General features: G+C 37.5%; 1 protein-coding gene across 1 annotated transcript in view; it reads right to left on the reverse strand.

The window, feature by feature from the left end:
- RAPH1 (Ras association (RalGDS/AF-6) and pleckstrin homology domains 1) overlaps positions 1 to 20,362 on the reverse strand; it is a 55,738-nt gene that overhangs the window by 10,583 nt on the left and 24,793 nt on the right. The window contains exons 4-9 of the mRNA XM_086465799.1: positions 11,263 to 11,340; positions 9,748 to 9,907; positions 5,942 to 6,063; positions 4,548 to 4,613; positions 2,910 to 3,053; positions 1,576 to 1,686 (exon numbers count right to left, since the gene is read on the reverse strand). Coding sequence (XP_086321925.1) covers positions 1,576 to 1,686; positions 2,910 to 3,053; positions 4,548 to 4,613; positions 5,942 to 6,063; positions 9,748 to 9,907; positions 11,263 to 11,340 — 681 coding nt within the window. The remainder of the gene's footprint in view (positions 1 to 1,575; positions 1,687 to 2,909; positions 3,054 to 4,547; positions 4,614 to 5,941; positions 6,064 to 9,747; positions 9,908 to 11,262; positions 11,341 to 20,362) is intronic.

Below are 20,362 nucleotides of genomic sequence, written 5' to 3' on the forward strand. Positions count from 1 at the left end.
AAGCACATAAAACATTCTAATGTACTGACATATCCAACACCACATGAGCTACAGATCACAGAAGATAACAGGAAAACTAAGTGCAACTATAACCATCTCTTGTTACTTGCACCATTTTCAAATCCATGAAGACACTTTACTTGATGTGAAAAAACTGTGAAAACCTATTTTAAAATAGCTTTGTAACTAGCTATCCTGCAGGAACTGACACCATTTTGTGTGGGAGTCAAGAGAGACTGGGAGATAAGTTGATGCAATTTGAAATGACTTGAAATACTCAATTTTTTAATCTCACAGTTTAAGATCAGGTCACTGCTTTCATAACATTTTTTTCTACTTGTTCTTTCTGTCTGTCCTTTATACTCAGAAGTTTATTCCTTTACAGCATCCCCTTTCCCTCAGGTTAGGCAATATGGGTAGACTTTACTCTCTAATACAATTTCTGCACAACTCTGGACCTACACTCTGAGAAGATGGCAATCCCTGAAGTTACTGTTTCAAAGGGTATTATCTCACTGAACCTGAACTGTTGTAAGGTATAGAGTTGCCAAATTAAAAAAAAAAAAAAACAACCACCCCCCAAAAAAGAGTCTAGTGTTATGTTTTATAGTATGATGAACAATTAAATAGCCTGGGACTGATCAGCCTAGAAGTAAGACAATTCAGGGTAATATGAAAACATTTACAAAGTCATAAGGAGCATGGAGAACAGGCAACAATTGTTCACTAACTGTTCCCTTCCTATACAAGAACTAGACGAAACGTAAATGGAAAGCAACTCATGGTTCAGAACAAGTAAAAGAGTGTACAAGGTGTACCCAACTGCTGCAGCATTCTAAAAGTTTCTTGGAATCCCAAAAGAGACAGGGCATAAATCTAAGACTAAGAATGCACCTAGGGCTATTAAAGAGCCAAGATCCACTCCCTGGCTCCCTAAATTTGTAAATGCTGAAAAACTATTCTGTGGAAGTATCTCTGCAAGACTGTCCTGTACTTCTAATTGTGCAGCTTATAAAGCAAGGCCACTGTCAGAGAAACCTAGTGTGCTAGATGAATCCAGTAAAGCCATTCTGCTGCTGCTCTCTGATCTTTTTTCCTCCCCCATCATGCAATCCACACTGATCTTCTGGCAAGTGGAGGAAATCTGTCAGCTTGATGGGGAAGAAAGTGATTCATAGCCATTTCCTCCCTCTGTGCTAGTCCCCATGTGGCATTTTCTCTTTTTTTTTTTTTACCATGTTTCTGTCAAGGAGGCTCACTACAACTACACAGAAAATGTAGTTAAGCACAGCTTTCTCATTGTCTCTGTAACTTGGAGCAATTTAGATTTATCTTGCGCAGAATGAAGATAATTCAGATATTTGCCCTGAAAATTGACAGGCATAGCTTTCCAATTGTTATATTACCATAGGAAGTGTATTCTAAATTATAATCTCTCCCAAGGTTAATATTGTGTTAATCAGCTCTTGCTCACAAGTAGGAAGTGTGGTTAACATAAGGGACTAAGATTAGTGTGGAAATGTTTCAAGCTCCTTATTTTCTCTTTTCAGCATGAGACTTTTCAAAACAAGTTACCTTTAGCACTAAACAATAGTCTGTGGGTGCTTTGTATTTGTTCCGATAGTCCTGTCCATAGTAAACGCTGACATGATCTAGCTGTAGAAAGCACACGAGATCCCGTGAGACCTATTAGATACAAAAATAGTAATTTACAAAATATCTAAGAAAACCACATGCACTGACAAAATCAGTCTAGTGTTAAGATCCAATACTAATTTAAGGTCTAGTTATAGTCAAATATTTGTTTCAATCTGATTCGAGAACTACCAATACAAGAAGGAGATACAGCCATACATAAAGTCTTGCATCAGATGTTCATTTTTAAGCAGGATATCCTTTTCCAGATTCAGTCTGGTTTTTGTGTTTTGTCTGCATTTTGCCTTTTGGCAACATTTTACACTGGACTACTGATGTTTATACAGAGCTGGTATCAGGAGAAAGTAAATAGGATTGGTTGACCAGGAACTTTTTAACAACTGTTGGTTACTTTTGAACTTGGTAATAACCAAAGTGTCCAAATTCCAGTGTGACTGTGAGTAAAATTCTAATGATGTTTGGCAATGATTGTAGGGCACAGAATTTCAACAGGCTATCTTGCATGTAGATTGTTTTAGCGAAGCAAAAGTCTACGGAAAGAACACCTGAGATGTATTCAGCTCTTAAGGGAGCTGATGTGCTGACACAGATTTCCTCTTCATGGCCAGCTGTGTGGGAAGCGGACTTCCTGTACTGGGGATCAGTTGCTGCTGTCAAGACTGATGGATTCATGGTGAACTTGAACTCACAGTAGTTCAGCCTTGAAGCTGTAACGCATTTGTAGCAGCTTTCTATTTACTTTTCATTATCAATACACACAGAACAGCAGTAAGTGACACTGAAGAAATGGTATTATATTTACCAGTTTCAAAAAAGCCACAGCACACATTGGTCTGAAAAGAATCCCGTTTATATGAACTAAAACCAATGAAATTATGCAGATTGATTGTGGAGTTGGTCAGATATTTTACGATTGGCATTTGCAGTACAATTTGGTCCTTCACTTGAATTCTGCTTGAGAAAAGATAGCCTCTTAACTCAACCAATCATTTTTCATCGAATGTTTCTAAATGCCTAATCTCAAGCTCACTCAAAAAAAAGACACTTGACGCTTGTATTTTTAAATTTGGGGTTACAACCTTCCCATCAAGTGCTACCGCAGTAATTTACATACTATTTCCATGACAAAGCTGCAATTTAATTAAGGGATGTGTCACTAGGCAAGGCACAGCTAAGCCAAAATTTAAGGCTGACTTATGTGCATGATTTATCAGCAACGAACAATTCAGGGAAATTGCTTTAAAATAGCATACCTTTGCCTTCCCTTTAGGGACATAGTAGATTCCAGAAGCTCGAAGAAGAAAGTAACGTTTCTTCCAAGACTTCTTACCATCCTCTTTCAGCCACAGAACTCCCTCAATCTCTGGCACGGTTACAGAACTTCCACAGAAACATTCCTGCCAATAAACAGAGTGATTTGGGAAAATAGAAACAGACCAAACATACAGCATGCAGTGGTTTGTTTTTAATGACGGAAATTCTGGAATTCTTTATCTAAGGAATGCACACATAACAGGGACAGCCCTTTTTTCCCCCAAAGTGATGTGAATTAGAGGTTAATTTTAGAAGCTATTAGGTAATTCAGACAAGGACAACAGGGGATCTTAGCATTTTCTTAGCATAAGAATGATAACAAAAACATTAGCAGCTACTGTAAAGATTTTCTAACCACTGGTTACCAGTAACAGATCCCCCACTGGCTTTAATGGCTTTAAAGTCACAAGGTCACCTTATAGATAAAGCCTCATAAGTCTAAGTATACACAAAACCGAATTACATATCCATCAGATACATCTATAATTCATTCCATGTGTACTTTGTGGCTACCAACTGCCAACACTACAACTTCTGTTAAGGTTCCATTTATAAAGACCTAAAAGAGGAAAACAAATGCTTTAAATACACTCCAAATTAATATGCAGCACAGAGATTTATAAGTAATCCTAGAAGACAGAAAGAATTGGATAGAATTACAACTCCCTGCATGTCATGGCTTCAAGCATCTTTTTGATCCACAGTATTCACGTGATCACTTGCTAAAACCCATATTAGTAATATACTTAGAGCATGCATATGCTGCTTATAAGTTAAATTGTATTAAGTATAATCCAAAATTAAATACTCAAAACATTTACTTTCATGTAACTACTGAAATCATAACCATTATTCTGGAAATCAAGTGGAAGCTCTTACACTTGATGTGGGTATGTCTACAAAAGACATGGTATGTCTCTACAAAAATGTCACAAAATCATTCAGTTTTCAGCTTATGGAAGCTATGTTTACTGTTTGCTTTACTTGAGCCACACTTTTTATTTTGTCCTTAGCTCTATAAACTATTTAATGTGTTTGATATTAATTGACTTCCTTTTCTGGCACTCATTTTCTAAATTTAATATTTGGTTGTTTATTTTAAAATGTAATTGAAACAAATTTTAACTAATTTGCTTACTTACAAAATTTAAAATATTAATATAGACCAGTCACTGAACCAATGCTATAGAATTTTGTCGAAAAATACCAGTTTGGTGAGTACTAATAAAAAAAATCTCACAGGTAAAAAAACAGGTGAAAAAAACAGGTGACAGCTACGCAACTTTCAACTAGTTTTAGCCACGGTTACAGGTTACCTCATTTTAATTATCACTAAGCATGTATTTTAGTTATTAAATGAAATGAAGACACATTTCTCTTAACTGATCACATCTGAAACAGGGTAACATTAATCTCACATGTATCATTTATCTCAAATGTAATACATTCCATTCACAGTTGTTCCAGAATTACATTCCATCCATCCATCACCTTCAATCACCATAACCTTTTAGGGTTTAGGTTCAGGTTCAAGCTCTGAAGTGACCACTGTGCCCTTTTAGTTTTGGCAGTCTTACCTCTAGCAGCACCTCTTTATTTCTGTCTGCCATCTCAGAGGTTTCTTTCTTCCCCAGAAGATAGTTCTGTAAGAAGAGAAAGCTTAATACTTCTATAGGCATTCTGAAATCAAGCCGAATAACATTTCTCATTTACCTTTCTGTAGGAGTAAGAAAAAAACCAGCTATTATTGAAGAACAATACATTAACTGAACAAAACTTTGTATTCCAATTCAAACTATCCATAAGACTGCTAAATAATACACAGAACTAAGTTATAATGACCTCTTCCAGAAATATCAATCAGTCCATGCTCTTATCTTAAGTCTCTCTCTCTCAAGTAACAGCCTCCTAACAACATTGTCCTGGCTTTCCATAAAACAAGCAGCTGCCTGGTACAATGTACCCAGAAATTGAAACACTATGAACTTGAAAAGCTCACAATAAAAATATTAAAAAACCGAGAGATCTTTAAACCTTTTACATACTGCCATTATCTATGTGTTCAAAGAAGCACACACAGAAGCAATGTACTTCTTTCCACCTTGCCCTGACAGTTTTGCTGAATAAAAATACTTATTTTTCATGAAGAATTACTCCATACTCCTTGTCTTTTTAAAAATAACCTAACTATGAATTTACCAAACAAATGCCATACGGATATAAAAATAATCTATGACCCCAAAAGGGAACGTGCTAGGTAAGAGTCAAGAGAAAGATCAAGTGATATTATATCCGGTTCTTTTCAATTCAAATTCTTCAAAGAGCCACCTTCCACTTTTCTATTTCTTTTCCTCCACTCCCTTACATGCTGCTGGATATCACGTCTATAGCCACCACATGACAGAAGAGAGGCCTTTGAGGTCATCTGAGAGAGAAGAAGGGCCTTTGGTTCCCTAGCCAGGGAACAGCAAACACAGGTGAATAGAGGCAGGTCCCAACTTCTACAGGGAGGGACACGTGTTCTCTTTTCACTTGCCATTTGACCATGGAGCAGATGTTCTGTTGGATTTTCTCTTCCCCTTCTTGCCAGCAACGTCAGAATGCACAGCAGAGCGTCATTACTACCAGCAGTATCTGTCAACACCTTTCTTGCATATTTACATGTTTGAACAGCACTAATTATTGGTGTAAATGCCACGAAACTGCTTGCCTTCATCTCCATTAAAATTACCCACAAACGCATTGGCAAATGGATTGCTTCAGCTCATGGTTTTCTGCTAGGGACTTCATTTTGTGCCAACCACAATGTGGATGTACATGGTGCTGAAATGTAAAGTTGTCTGGCATTTTAATACATACACAAGTATCCAAATAAAAGTATGGAAATGCATACTGGCAAAAAAAGTAAGAAACTGCATCAGACATGCATGCGTACACGTACACACACATTCAACATGAATCTCATGCTCACCTGGGGATTCTTGAAAAGTGCGTATTTCTCTATACGTTCCACAAACATTAGTTTGTTTTGACTATCCCTTGTCCAGTTCAGAAGATTTTCAACTAAGTTTTCATGATCTTCAAAGATCCTTTCTGCAGCAATAACAAGAGAGCAAATACATTTGAATCTGTCACATTTTGTGATAGAAACTACTCTGTAGTCAAGTCTGGGAGACAAGGCATATACCTAGAGAAAATAAAGTTCAAGGTCTACTAAAATGGGGAAGAAGTTTACACTAAGAAACTAAAATAACTTGGTCAACTTTCAGACGTGCCTGGTTTAATTTTACACATACACTCACTCAACACTCTCTCTTCTGTCTCTTCAGGCTTATATTTCCATCAATATATGAAGTGTTTCTCATTTTTTTAACCTGACAAAGCCCACCATCCCACATGAACACAGCAGACTCAAATAATTTCAAATGGTATGAGTACAAATAAGAAGGTTATCACCTTCTTATGTACTTCATATGTACTCCGGTCCACACAAGCCTTGGAGGTAGCTTTTTCAGCACTGAATTTGTTTCTACATCCCCAATCACTATCTCACTCAAAGTATCAAAGTAACAGACAATGAACAGAGGGAAAACAAAATGGTTCTGAAACGCAGAATACCCATGGTTAGTGGGGGTATTGTAGAAGCCGCCTGAAAACTGACACTATTTCTTACAGTGTATCTTGCTGAATAAATGATGTCTCAAGAATGGCTTCTGAGAACACTGAGCTTTGACTCTGAAATAGTTATTACTAGTGTAAGATACTGAAAATAGGCAAAAGAGAGGAAGAAAAAAAGACTAAAATTTACCGAAATGGTAGAGAAATATCCAAACCCCCTTATTCTAAAATAAATAAGGATGAATACATCTTTGGGAAACCACTAGACCAGCTTTTTCCTCCTTTCAAAGACACTGAAGTAGAATTTTTCTTTCTGCAATTTGTTGCCTCTTCACACAGGCCACACAGTGGCATTTCAGGAAATTATTTCTATCTGAACCCTTTGGGACTTGCTTGACCTTTCAATTGCATCTGGAAGTGGAACACGTTTTTTCCCACAACATCAATTACGCCACATTTTTACAGAGGGTATATGGCACTGATCACATTGAGACCTAGGAACTATCATGATGATGAATGAGAGGTAAGATGACATCTCAACATCTTTGGTAATTAAGAATATTAAGCAGAGTGAATGCAACAAAAACGTCATCTGCAGGGAATGAATTAAGGTTTGAGATGACAACACATTACTGATGTCTCAGTGAAATCTTTGTAAGAAGCTTTTGAGTTACAACTCACAACTTCCATCAAGCTCTATCAGCAACACAGCAATACTGTCTTCCCAGAAAGTAAAAAAGGTGTTACCTAACAGAAGAACAAAACAAAAAGACTTCAGAGGATTGGGATACAAAAGCTTAAATCTGACAGCAGCCTCATTAGTGAAAGTGGACAGCTTTCTAAATATATCAGCTGTTACTACAAGAACAACAACTGAACTGAAACACGAAACTTACTCACTGAGTGCGTATGTACCTACAGCATGCAAACCTGCATATAATGCAACTTTCTTATCATTAAACACACTCGCGAAAATGGAAACATTGTAACTCACAGTTACTTCACATAGGTACCCTCCTCTAACTAGAAAAGTGAAAACAACCTTTGTCCCATCCAAAAGAAGCCTTCCAGAGTTGTTTCTGTCACAAATTTGCAAGGTAAAACTGGGCAAACCATTTCACTCTGCATTTGGAAAACATCATCACTGAGTTCTGCTTAAAGTACAAATAAAGCTCCTGGTTTAAACCATTAGATAGTAACACGCGGCCTTCTACTTCAAGTACCCAAATCAGACTCCTCAAAAACTAGTTACACATTTGAAGCAGACCACATAAAATGCAAAGACAATCAGGAACTCTACAGGCCTCACATCTTTCTTCACAGTTTGTTAGCTTAAAGCTTTAACTGCATTTTATTGAATTGTGCAATTAACGAGCAATCACCTGACAAGACAACGTGGTAAAATACACTGTGAAGGTAGATAGGTCTTCTGTGTCTCTCTAAAGGAAAACATTATAAGGGAGCTCTTTCCTCTTACATACTCATTGCCAGAAAAAATGTTTCAAAAGATGAACCACTGGCAAAATAACACAACACAAAATGGTACATAGGATGAGGGCTTTGTTGTAAACGTTTTTTAATCTGTTTTTCGAGTTCCACTATGAAAAATATGAATCAAATAGGTCGCATTTTGGATTGTCTTTAAAAAAAAGCCACACGTGAAGCCTACAAAAAACTACCTAACAGATGCCCTACCAAGGATCAAGGAAAGCCAAACTAAGAAATGAGAGAGGAAACTGAATTCTACCCTTTTGCATCCCTCTCATCATGTTGTAGTCTGAAGTTAAAATTCTGTAATTATAATCAATGTTTTTCTTTAGCTTGAAACTCTGTCAATACAGCAGTCAGTTCTGTCATTCCCAGTACATCACTGCGCCCATACATTAGGGCACGCATACACTTGCAAAACAACCAACAATAGGGATTTATTAACCCTGGTTTCATTTCAAAATAATCTTAGTTTAGTCACACTTAATTTGGATAAATACCAGTTTACCTTTCTGTCTGCAGCCTACCTCTTCGTTTCTAACAGAAGTTGAAAATATTTTTCCAGTATTATTTTCCTTTATTCTTTCCAGGCTGCACAGGGAATGTAAGTGTCTTATGAAAGCAAATCTAGGATGGGAAAGACCCCTGGTTGAACCTTGAGATCAGGATCCTACTACGTACACATTCAGAGATTTTTCAGTGATAGAAACATAGAACTACTGCAGAACTAATAAGGTTATTTACTCATACTGTTCTTATTGGTAAAATGTTACAGAATTACACCTTTTGTTTTTATATACCTAATTTGGTTTTACACAGAATTTGTGCAAATTTTTCCAGTTTCAAAATTGGGCAACTTTTAAGATTTCATTTAATAAAAGTTTAAGGTTTTGAGCCTAGTAAGAAGTTATTTTTTATATGAAAGGTAGAAGATTCAAAGTATACCTCGTCATCCTACAATGGCCTTTTTTGTATAACAATAAGCACAGTTAACATGCTACACTGCCTGAAATAGAAAAGGCTTCACCAAAAGAGAGAGGAAATATTAACTTGCATTTTAATTTGAAATCAAGATATTTGGGTTCAGTTCTGGGCTTTTCTTTAGTCAACAGGTAAGGTGCTTAACAGCTCTCTGATATAATTCCTCTCTGACAATGGAGACAGTAATATTGTTTTTCTATCATTTCCCCTTCTCCATTCAGAGGCTATACCCTTTGGCTAAATGAACAATTTACGTTGTGGTACCTGCAACGCAGCACAAAGGAGCCTTAGAGCCAAATTGCCAATTGCATTAAAATACTTAACAGAAAAAAAGTAGACAACTTTTTGTAATAAGAACTATTAGAATTAGTACAAAATACTATTTACAAAGAGGAAGATGCACGGTAAATTTTTATTCCTCACCTCTTTCTTCTGTTAGGAATGCATCAAAACCAAGAGGCTTAGTGACCAGACATTAGTAACATTCCTATATCACACCTTAGAATTTAGACACGCTTTTAATATGGAAGAAGAAAACATTTCCAGATCATTCTGAAACAATGTCATTCATGAGCTTTACTACACTAATGAACACTTACTACTTGAATGAACAGGATGATGAACATTATGAAGACAAGAATTTAAATCATTCTGAGACAAGAATTATAAATGTTTGTAACTATTACTTACCCATTTGCAATTCAGAGATGGTTTCCACCAATGACCAGTCTGAACTGTAACCACAATGCGATTTGTCCATCAGATTGTCTAATACTTGTCTCACTGTCTGCCTCTCATCCACCATCATTGTTTTTGAGCTGTCATCAGACATATGGACTCTGATCACCAACTATTAAGCAGAAAATTAGGAAAACAAGAAGGAGGATTAATCTCCCACATCTCAAATAAAAACATGTTTTTAAGATCGCATATCTTTTTCTGAGATTTTGTTAAAATAGCAGAAAACACGTTCAATCAAAATACTCCCTCAAAATGTAAAAAGCCATAAATGATGGTTAGACATTTGTACCGTGGACACTTAACAAGATATTGTTCTCCTTCAATATAAGAGAGTAAATATAGTGGTCTTCCCAATACAATCACAACGTGCTTTAGTTGTGTGTTAAGGAGGAAAAAAAAAATCCCTCCTGCCAAGTGTCCTATTCCAATTAATAAAGTGTCTTTGCGGCAATTTGTCTCACATATCCAGTGGAACAAACTATAGCTATAGAGTTCTGCACAATCTTATACAGAACCAGAATTTTTCAGATACGCAATTCAAGCTGTCTGCCCACTTCCTCCACATTTAATAAAATGCTAATTATGTAAACAATATGCCTACACTAAACTTTCTTTTTCTGGGAGTATGAAGCATTAGCGTGAAAGAAATCTGCTTTTACAACACAATGGATTTTCATAGGCATTATAAAGAGGTCACTGTGGAGAATGAGAAATGAAGCCTCTTTTTAACCTATCAAAAAACTGAAGACAACAGATTCTTCTTGCCAATCATTATGCTTCCTTTCTTTACACCTTGTTCAGCTGGAAAAGTTAAAGTGTACTAGCTGTAATACACTGCTTGGTTTGTTAATTCCCATCTTCCAGCCAGGACAATATTTTAGCTTTTGATATATAAACACTAAACGCAAAAGGCATTTTAAGCTACTGAAAAACTCCAAATGTAAAATAAGAATTCTAACTTCAAGCAAACATTTAATATTCTCTGATAATGCATCAAGTAATGTCAGTAGACTTTCTCCACTTGGTAACCCCTGTCTATAGTCTGGAACACATGTATTACATTTATCACTGGAAAATCCTCCTATACATAATAGGAAGGGGTCTGTAAAGAAAAGAGACCCAATTTTAAATCTGTGCTTGCTTAATATACAAAGACAATCCCAGGAGGCTGGACCTTCATTTCAGCTCTGGGTGGAAGTTGGCAAAGTCTTCTCAACGTGCACTAGTGGCAAAATAAGCTATTCCTTAAGAAAAACATAATCTTATTCTATATGCTAGGATTTTCTTGATTAGGTCCAGTCTAGATGAGAAAGTACATATCACTCAAGATCAGAACAGTACAGTGTTCCTATGTTATTTAGGGCAACTTAAGGATAATAGGCACAAATAAGAAAAATTTTGCCTGCATTTTCCAGGTGAAAAAGTATAAAATAAAGACCTTACAAACCAGTATAAATAACTTACCTTTTTCACTTGTGCCTCTTTAATCTTCTCTAACGCAACCTTAATCTTCTCAGCTTTGAGTTTAGCAGCCTGTTCCTCCTAGGAGGACACAACACACACAATTCCAGTTAACACAAACTTGAGTCCGGTTTTAGTGGATTTAATTTTGAGGCCACCATACTTTAAAATACAAACTGAAATGCTGATTTACCCACCTATAAATCCTCAACTATTTCTTAGCGATAATGAAGACTTATTTTTTAAGACAAAAAGAGCTACTAGATATAACATTTAGAAATACAACTGCCATTTACTCCAAAAGAATGTACTGGAGGTATGTATTTTGTATAGACACATTTAGCATTCATCTGTTCTTCCATACTGTAAGTAGCCTTGTGCATTGCCACCAAACATTTTAGCATATCATGTATTTACATAGATTTGGACAACACACATTCAACAAGAGTGTACAAGTATAACCAACAGATTTTTGGTTGATCAACATAAATCACGAACAGCACACTGAGAAGTATCAGAATTTAACAGCACACCAAGTATGGAAAGTAATCCTATAAATAGGATTCCACACTGTGCATTGGTTTGGAAGCCTTTTAAACTATTACATCCATTTGCAATAAGTAAGTAGCTTGAACTCTCCCTTTATCTTTACTAAATCCAGGCTGTATTTCTCCTCTAAGTATTTTAAGACACAAAAAGCAAACAAGCATTATTTTCTTTGATGCTCTTCTAAGTAACCTATTTTTGTTACAACTGGAAATTCAGATAATCTAAATGTATTGTATTTGCTGATATTAACGAAATCCATATATTGTAACATTAGCAATACTGTTTTTTAATTTCTGGAGACTGTTGATGGTTCTGTTGACAGTGATTTGAAATACACAGCTAAACAAGCAACCACTCTTTTTAAGATGCCATATGCAGGTTTCAGATTTTAGAAATCTTAAATTGTGGATGTTTGTTGTGGCTAATAGTTAAAAGCATCATAGTTACTTAAAAATCTCTAGAACAATAAACATATTAAATAAACAAACAAATCACTATCAAAAGAATCAATCTCCTTCAAAAAGAAAAATTAAGATTTTTCTCAGAGCAAAAGTAGCACAGCCCATCACAACGACTCTCAGCATGCCACAGACATTTAGTTCTGCACTGCATTCTTGTGTGAATGTAATTCATGGTCTCTTTACCATATGTTTAGATGGTTGCTTTTCTTGTAAAAATCAAGATTCAGCCATTCTGAAATCCACAGAGTTTAAGTTTCCCACTTCTCAGTAAATTACTAATATTCCTATTAACTGCTAAAGTGCATTCCCTATGCTACTTACTGTACTCTTACTTAACAGCTTTTGCTCCCTCACACCTGTGATCATACTATGCACTGGAAAAAACATCAGCTAGACAGGACAAAAATTATTTTTCTGCCTTGGGAGAAAAATAATTCTTTTCAATAAAATGAACCAGTAAGTTGACACGATCAGAAACGGTGTGAGCTTGAAACATTATCTGGGAACGCAATTACCTAGGAACATAGGTCTTTACTAGTCTATAGGGAACTATGGCTTTTTATTCACCATAACGATGGTGTCAAATAGCTTAGGAAGGTTAAATCAGATGGGCATTCTATTTAAAACAAACACTCCCATGATACCTAAAATCATTTAAACATCAACCACACCTAGAATTCTAAAATATTTTTCCTCTTCCTTAACATTAAGCATTTTCATCTGTAGAAGTAAATTATCACTAAAACCCAAGGCTTTAAATACTACTAAGTTCCTAAAAGTGATGCTAGGCACCTGTGCATTATGAAATCAGCAAGAGTTGACTTTTTATTTTATCATACGTTTGAAGAAACTGTAATTTATAGTTTAAAAAAGCAACTCATTAACTCAACCATAAACCTTTATTGCTGTACAAAGGTTGCCAAGACATCCGGTTTTGCTCTTCACTAAAGTCACACAGCACAATTTTCCACCCCATTTCACTGTACACCTGTGCAACGTAACTATCTATAGCAAACCCCAGCAGGAGCACTTTATAGCCACAGCACACAGGCACAGGCAGCAACAGCAGAGCAAGCAACAAGGAATCAGCTGGGGGCCTCTCATATACCTGCACCAACACAGCTAAAATACCTTTGTTGATCTCAAAGTTTATAATCCATCACTGCCTAAAACGCTTTTAAAAATAAATAAATATTTAGACCAAAAAATATTTTGAGGATTTACTATTTTAATGCCTACCAATTACTTTTCATTTCCCACTCAACTTCAATGTGGGTCCAGAGATCAGGAAGGACTTCTTGTATTTTACTAGAGTTTAACAAAGTCAGTTTAAATTCAAAAAAACCCAAACAACAGAATTATGATTGCAAAAATAAGAACCAGTTTCAACCAGCCACAAATTATAAAAAGAGATCTGAATCTACTTAGTGGAAATGCACAGAAGAAAAGGAAGAAAGAATGAGAAATTTCTGAAAGCACATAGTAGTCAAAGATTTCAAGTTACTCAAGTTTTGCTTTATAGTTAGTGCTCATGCCACTGTTGCATCACTGCTGATGTGACAAACGATGTTTCACTGGAGCAGGAAGAACTATCTATTTCGATTACTTAATAGAACAATTTAATAAATAGAAAATTCTTCAAAAATCACAGCCTTTATTCTATTTCTCTCCTAATGGTCCAAGAAAACAGCCATCTGCACCCCCTCCCCTTCAAAGCCACCCCAAAACTGCAGTCAGACACAAACACAGGCTCTCTCCTCCCCTGCACATGAAACCAAATGGGAGGAAGCACGTGCAATCCATCAGCTTGCACTGAGCTCACAACATTTTTCTTGCACATGAAGAAAGATGACAGGTGGCAAAAATACCTGACTGCAACTATAAGCTATTCAACGCCACAAACTAACAAAGCCAGGGCATAGAGTCCAATCGCATTTAAATCAGGTATTTATTTCCCCTTTGCTAGTAAATCCTTCCAGTAATAGCGATGGGAAGTTGGGCTGCCAAAGGGTCATAAACATGAACGTAAAAGGCAGGACTGCTGCCTAGGTCATGGTTTCACAAGTGGCACAGACCAGCGTAAATCCCTGATATGGCCGATACACCTGCTTCCCTTGCACACCATTACTTCTGTTATAGCAGTCCTAGTGCTGCTGTGGCCACACAGACAATTCAGTCAGGGAGCTGATCTGGTTGAAAAATTAACACAGCAGAAAGATTCAACAGAATCCACTCCTTGGTAAGACTGCCTTCATGGTCACATAGGTGCTATAGAAAAGCATAAGAGAGATACATATATAAACACACTGCATAAACCACAAAACATAAAGGAGTGTTATTTCCACCTCTGACAGGAAAAGGATAACCTCTTTTAGTAACAGGACGCATCACTATAAAATTGCAACATAAATTCCTCACTTTAATGGGATGATGTTTGGAGTATTGTTATACTTGCATTTTAAAGCTTTGAGCTGAAATTACTTTTAGTTGTGGAAAATATCACACTTGATTTAAAGAATGCTTGGCAACATACTTATGTTATGAATTTGTTCATCCGAAATATCCTAACATACTGCGAACTAAAAATGAAGGAGTACAGCTCTGCAATGTAATGGTCTTAAATTAATGACTTTTTCTTTGTATTTTTATACTAGAACTCAGTTTTCAATAATTTTAGCCTATACTAGAATACTAGAAAGAATAACCCCAAAAAAATCTAAAGTCAAGGTTTCCTTAATATAACACAATCACAGTCTCTTGCCCCAGTTTCCAGTTAAATATGAAGCTAAAGATATTCCAGCTGTGTTTTAACATTAAATATGCAAGATGTGTGCTATGACAGAGCTGACCTTGCTGAATGACTTTACACCTCATGTTTCTAGGTTGGGGTTTTATTTTTTTATTTAATTGTACGTTTTTAAAGTGTCATTAACTGATCCCTTTTACAGAGATCACAGGCAGAATGGAAAAAAAGGGGGAAAAATAACTTCAGAAAGGTTACAGTATTTAGAAAATTAATTAAACAATAAGTGGTAAGTAACAAAGTCATATTTCACTTAAGTTAGCAGGGTACATACACAGATCACAAGATGTGTAAAAGAAATTTCTTTTATGTTCAATATTTGAAATTTTTCTCTGAAGTCTCTTTGAACACAGATAAGAAAATAACTAAACACAGGCATAGCATTGACTTGTGAAGGACTAGCAGGAGGCATCCACTGTTTATTTTCGCAGCTACAGACTAGCCTCAGGTAGAAAGGCAACAACCTGTTTTGCAAGGACTCTCCTTCCTGCAGAGTTTTTATTGAAACAGAGGCTCCTGTTGTCTGAGAACATCATATTGACTTCTCAATTTGGACCTAATTCCTTACAACTTCCAAGACATCTTTATTAGCCCCATGTTTAATGTGTATCAACCAGAACATTAATGAAGTGTTTTCTGTTGGTTGTTTTCATTTCAAAAAAAAAAAAAAAAAAGAAAAAGAACACTAGAACAAGTGTGTGTATGTGATCAGCACCGGAAGGGGGAAGCTGAATGAATCAATATTAACAGCAGTTCTGTGTTTCTTGATAAACTCATTAGGACAGGCACAACACCCTTACACCAGCATGTGGCAACGGTGGCACAGCCCGTTTATAAACAGTGAAATTGTGTTTACAGTAGTAGGCCGTGACCATTCTCAAAACATACGTTTTATTGCATTTCTTCTCAAAATAACCCAGAATAACTTTTATCTGAGTAAAGCAAAAAGGGAAACAAGCCCTGACTCTCTTTCAAAGCTCACTAAGCTGAGTGTACAGCAGCCGTTTTCCTAGTGAGGTGGTCCATCCTCCCAAACATACGCTCATCCCACATTTTTTCCTTCTTCCTCCAGCTCTGTAATACAGACTATTCTATACCTCTAGCACATTTCTGACATTGTCACCATATTGTATTATGCTGATAAACAGGGAAATGTATGTAAAGTGCTACTATTGTTTTGGGGGTTCTGTCTGAGAAGTATTCACCTGAAAAGTTTTTAAATATTACAATGACACTACACTGGGGTAGCGCCATATTTTTCCTTTGTTCTACTTCTGTGCACCAGTCTCAAACTTTTTGCTATTAGAAACCTAACTCCAACACAGAAGATCGCTTCTGAATGGGAACTGGAAAGCAGCAGTCAGATTTTAAATGCATTTCAATGTCACACTGGCCCTTGTCACAAGTTCCTACAGAAGGGATCTTTTCCCCCACAGTCTATTAGGGCAAAGAAGAAAGGCCAAGAGATAGATGGCAGCTGCTTAACAAACTTTAACACGTAACAGCATCTGTGACTCTCTCCAGAACCTCCCTTGTGCTTGACCAAAATCAACCAGTACTTAAAACTTTTCACACTCTCTCCAATGGTCTTGGCCCATACTACAACAATACATACTATTTGTCAAAGTGTGATGCAAAATTTTCACAAGACAAACCTGGCAGTGAGACTTCTTTTAAATAAGAACCATTGCACAACTTTAACAAGATCAGAATTTTATTTGTTTCTAATCTCATTAAAACTACCGGTCGGGAAGAAAACTGCAATGCTAGTCTCTGTATCAAACTGAAGTTGAGGAAGAGAGGACACAAAACCAGTACCTTGGCTACCTCAAAAGGCTGAGGAAAAGCAAAGTTTAAGTTTGTCCACATAAAAGAAATGCAAATGTCCCTATCTCTGGGAAACCTGTTTTTTCCAGTTTTCACAGAATGGTTAAGGTCACCTTGGCCAACTCCCCTGCTCAAGCAGAGCCACCTAAAGCCAGGTGCCCAGGACCCTGTCCAGATGGCTTCAGAGTATCTCCAAGGAAGGAGACTCCACCACTTCTCTTGTCAACCTGTGGCAGTGCTCAGTCACCCTCACAGTAAAAAAGTGTTTCCTTATGTTCAGACAGAGCCTCCTGTGTTCCAATTTGTGCCCATTGCCTCTGGTCCTGTCCCTGTACACCACTGAAAAGAGCCTGGCTCCATCCCATCTTCTTTATACGCTCCCTTCAGACATTTGTACACATTGATGAGATCCTCCCAAGCCTTCTCTTCTCCAAGCTGAACAGTCACAACTCAGACTCTCCTCACAGGAGAGATGCTCCAGCCCCTTTATAATTTTTGTGGCCCTTTGCTGGACTCTTCAGCAGCTCTTTATCTCCCTGGGACTGGGGTGCCAGAACTGGACATGCTACTCCAGGTGTGGCCTCACCAGTGCTGAGTAGAGGGGAAGGATCACCTCTCTGACCTGCTTGCAATACTTCATTTAACACAGCCCAGGATATCATTAGCCGCCTTTGCCACAAGGGCACATTGCTGCCTCATGGTCAGCTTGGTGTCCACCGGCCCCCCCAGGCCCTTTTCTGCTGAGCTGCTTTCCAGCTGGGCGGTCCCCAGCATAAATGCTGACTCCCTCCCACAGGAAAGTTGTTTTGTTGAAGCATTGTTCTTTGAAAGCCAAAGCTCCGTTCTCCTCCACCCCCAAGTACGTTGGGACTTTTTTTTGTGGAAAATTGCCAAAAGAATTCAGCTGAAATTTTGCTGGAGACAGTTGTCTCTTCATCAGGCAAAGAAATCAGATGGCATTTTAGGAGCTCAGAAATTAGCTTATGTTCTTGCAAAATGAGCAGATAACAGCTTGCTCAGTGCCATTCATACAGCTGTATGGAAGAATACTAAAAAAATAGTTTTCTGCCAAGCTGCTTTCCAGCTGGATGGTTCCCAGCATGGACTCATGCAAAGGGTTGCTCCTCCCCAGGTGCAGAACTTTACACTTCTCTCTGTTGAACTTTGTGAGGTTCCTGACATTTCTCCAGTCTGTCAAGGTCCCTCCGGATGGCAGCATGACCCTCTGGCATCGCAGCCACTCCTCCCAGTTTGGTGTCATCAGCAAACTTGCTGAGGGCACACTATGCCCCATCATCCAGATGAGTAATGAAGGTGTTAAAGAGGACTGGACCCAGTATTGACCCCTGGGGTACACCGCTAGTTACTACCCTTGAACTAGACTTGGTGCCACTGATTACCACCCTCTGCACCTGGCCATTCAGCCAGTTTTCAGTCCACCTCATTGCCTGCTTATCGATCCCATACATCAACAGTTTGTCTATGAAGGTTAGCTTGTCGATAAGAGTTAGGGCTGAGTGAAAGACAGCACCTAGAGGGGCCATCGAGTGGCGCTGGAACTGGGCAGCCAAAGGCAAGCTGGAGCAAAGAGATCCTGAGAAGTAGTTTTTGGTGTGGGCCAGAGGTGGAGGACTTAGGCCAAGCCTGAGCCAGCCCCACATTCCAGACCATTAATGAAGATGTTGAAAAGTACTGGACCCAGTGTTGACGTCTGGGCTCCACCACCAGTTAATGGCCTCCAGTTAGACTTTGTGCCATTTCGAAGGTACACTTCAAGATATGGCAGAACAGAATCTTATTCAACAGGGACATACATTCTGCTGTCCCCCTGAAAGACTACTCAAACTAGATTTGACAAAGTTAGTAGTGATGGGGAAGAAAAAAAAAAAAAGCATTTGCAAGTAATTTCACTGGCTCTTTATCCCTTGAAGCATCCATCTGCACTACATTATCTTCCTGCTTGCCTCTGAATAGGAACTGTGTTGTAAGAGCTCTACGGCAGCCTTCTCACTGAGGCTACCTAAGTTATAGGAGAAAAGGTATTAGATCTGGGACCAGGAAAAAGCAAGAAAGGTGAGAGAAAAAAAAAAAGCGCCAACCACAAACCAGGAGGGAGAATAGGCTTTAGAAACCACAGGAAGGAAGTTTGAGAGACTACAATATAAACAGATGAGGCACTAGACTGACTGGTAAGGAGTTTTAGTGGAACACAAAGCTCGACTGATACATGGAACAGGGCAGAAACACAGATTTGAGAACATAGGCTGTTTGTCTAACAGTGTATCCACAATAGCTTATTATAATTCATTCCAAGACAAAGGTGACATTAAAACTGCACAGGAACATCACAATAATGACAGCAGATTAGTACAAAGCAGCTTCCTGAACAAAAATTTTATATCAATTTTCAATGTTGCTCAAAACCCTGCTACTAACCACCTACATACTTTTTGTGGTTTCCAGGTGTGGCCATCACAACTTCCTCAAAAATTGGCTGTAGGAGGCTAGAGTTTTCAGATTGTGCTTACATCCTTTGTGAACCAGGAATCAATTGCTATACTTTTAAACTGCATTTAAAAAAAAAAATCTCTAACAGATGCTTCATTCAAGAATTAGCACATGTGAATCAGACTGACCTAAGGTGCTAAGATAAAGCCAACTTCACAACTGATTTATTCAAAGGTCTGAAGGGATTACAGTGTGTATGAACCAAAAATCTACAAACCAGGGGAATCAACATTGATAAGAAAAATATTTGCCTTTCAGTTTAACAAGAAAAGAAGAATGGAGCACTAATGGGAAGAGAAGGCATAACAGATTCATTTTCTCCAGATGCTGACATACATATCTGAAGCATTATGTCATTAAATCACCATCATCTGGCTTCCTGAATGCAGTTTCAGCTTAACATGCATCAGAATGGTAGAAGAAATTATAGTTCCAAAATCCAGCACGTTATACTTCTATTTCCTATCTTCATGACCTGAAGTGGGATATATTTGAGCCCTGAATACTCTAAATTATTTGCGTACACTCTGTATTTCACAGGCATAAGCTTAGTTTTCAGTATTCATTTGATGGCTTAATTCCAAATCTATAGGGAAACAAGCTTGCAGGTTTGACATTAAAGATATATTGCTTTATTTTCAATATTCAATAATTTACTTCACTGATATGCTTTCACTTCTTTCTGTTTTCAGAAGAAAGGTTTGAATTCCGTGTGAACAATAACACACGGAATTATGTTTAAAAATGAAGAGACCACCACAATGAATAAATCATTTTCTGTGCTAAGATCTGCCTTATATTGTGACAGGAACTGTGTTTGTGCATGGCTGTAATGCAAAAGGAATCTAGTCCGTGACTAGAATTTTTACAGTTATACTACTAGAGAACAAAAATGGTATTATCGTTCCCCTAGTGTGTCTCTAGTCTCAATATAAGAGGCAGATAGATCAAAGAA

This window comes from Leptosomus discolor, chromosome 5, assembly GCF_034619465.1.
Source record: "Leptosomus discolor isolate bLepDis1 chromosome 5, bLepDis1.hap2, whole genome shotgun sequence".
Classification (NCBI taxonomy): domain Eukaryota; kingdom Metazoa; phylum Chordata; class Aves; order Leptosomiformes; family Leptosomidae; genus Leptosomus; species Leptosomus discolor.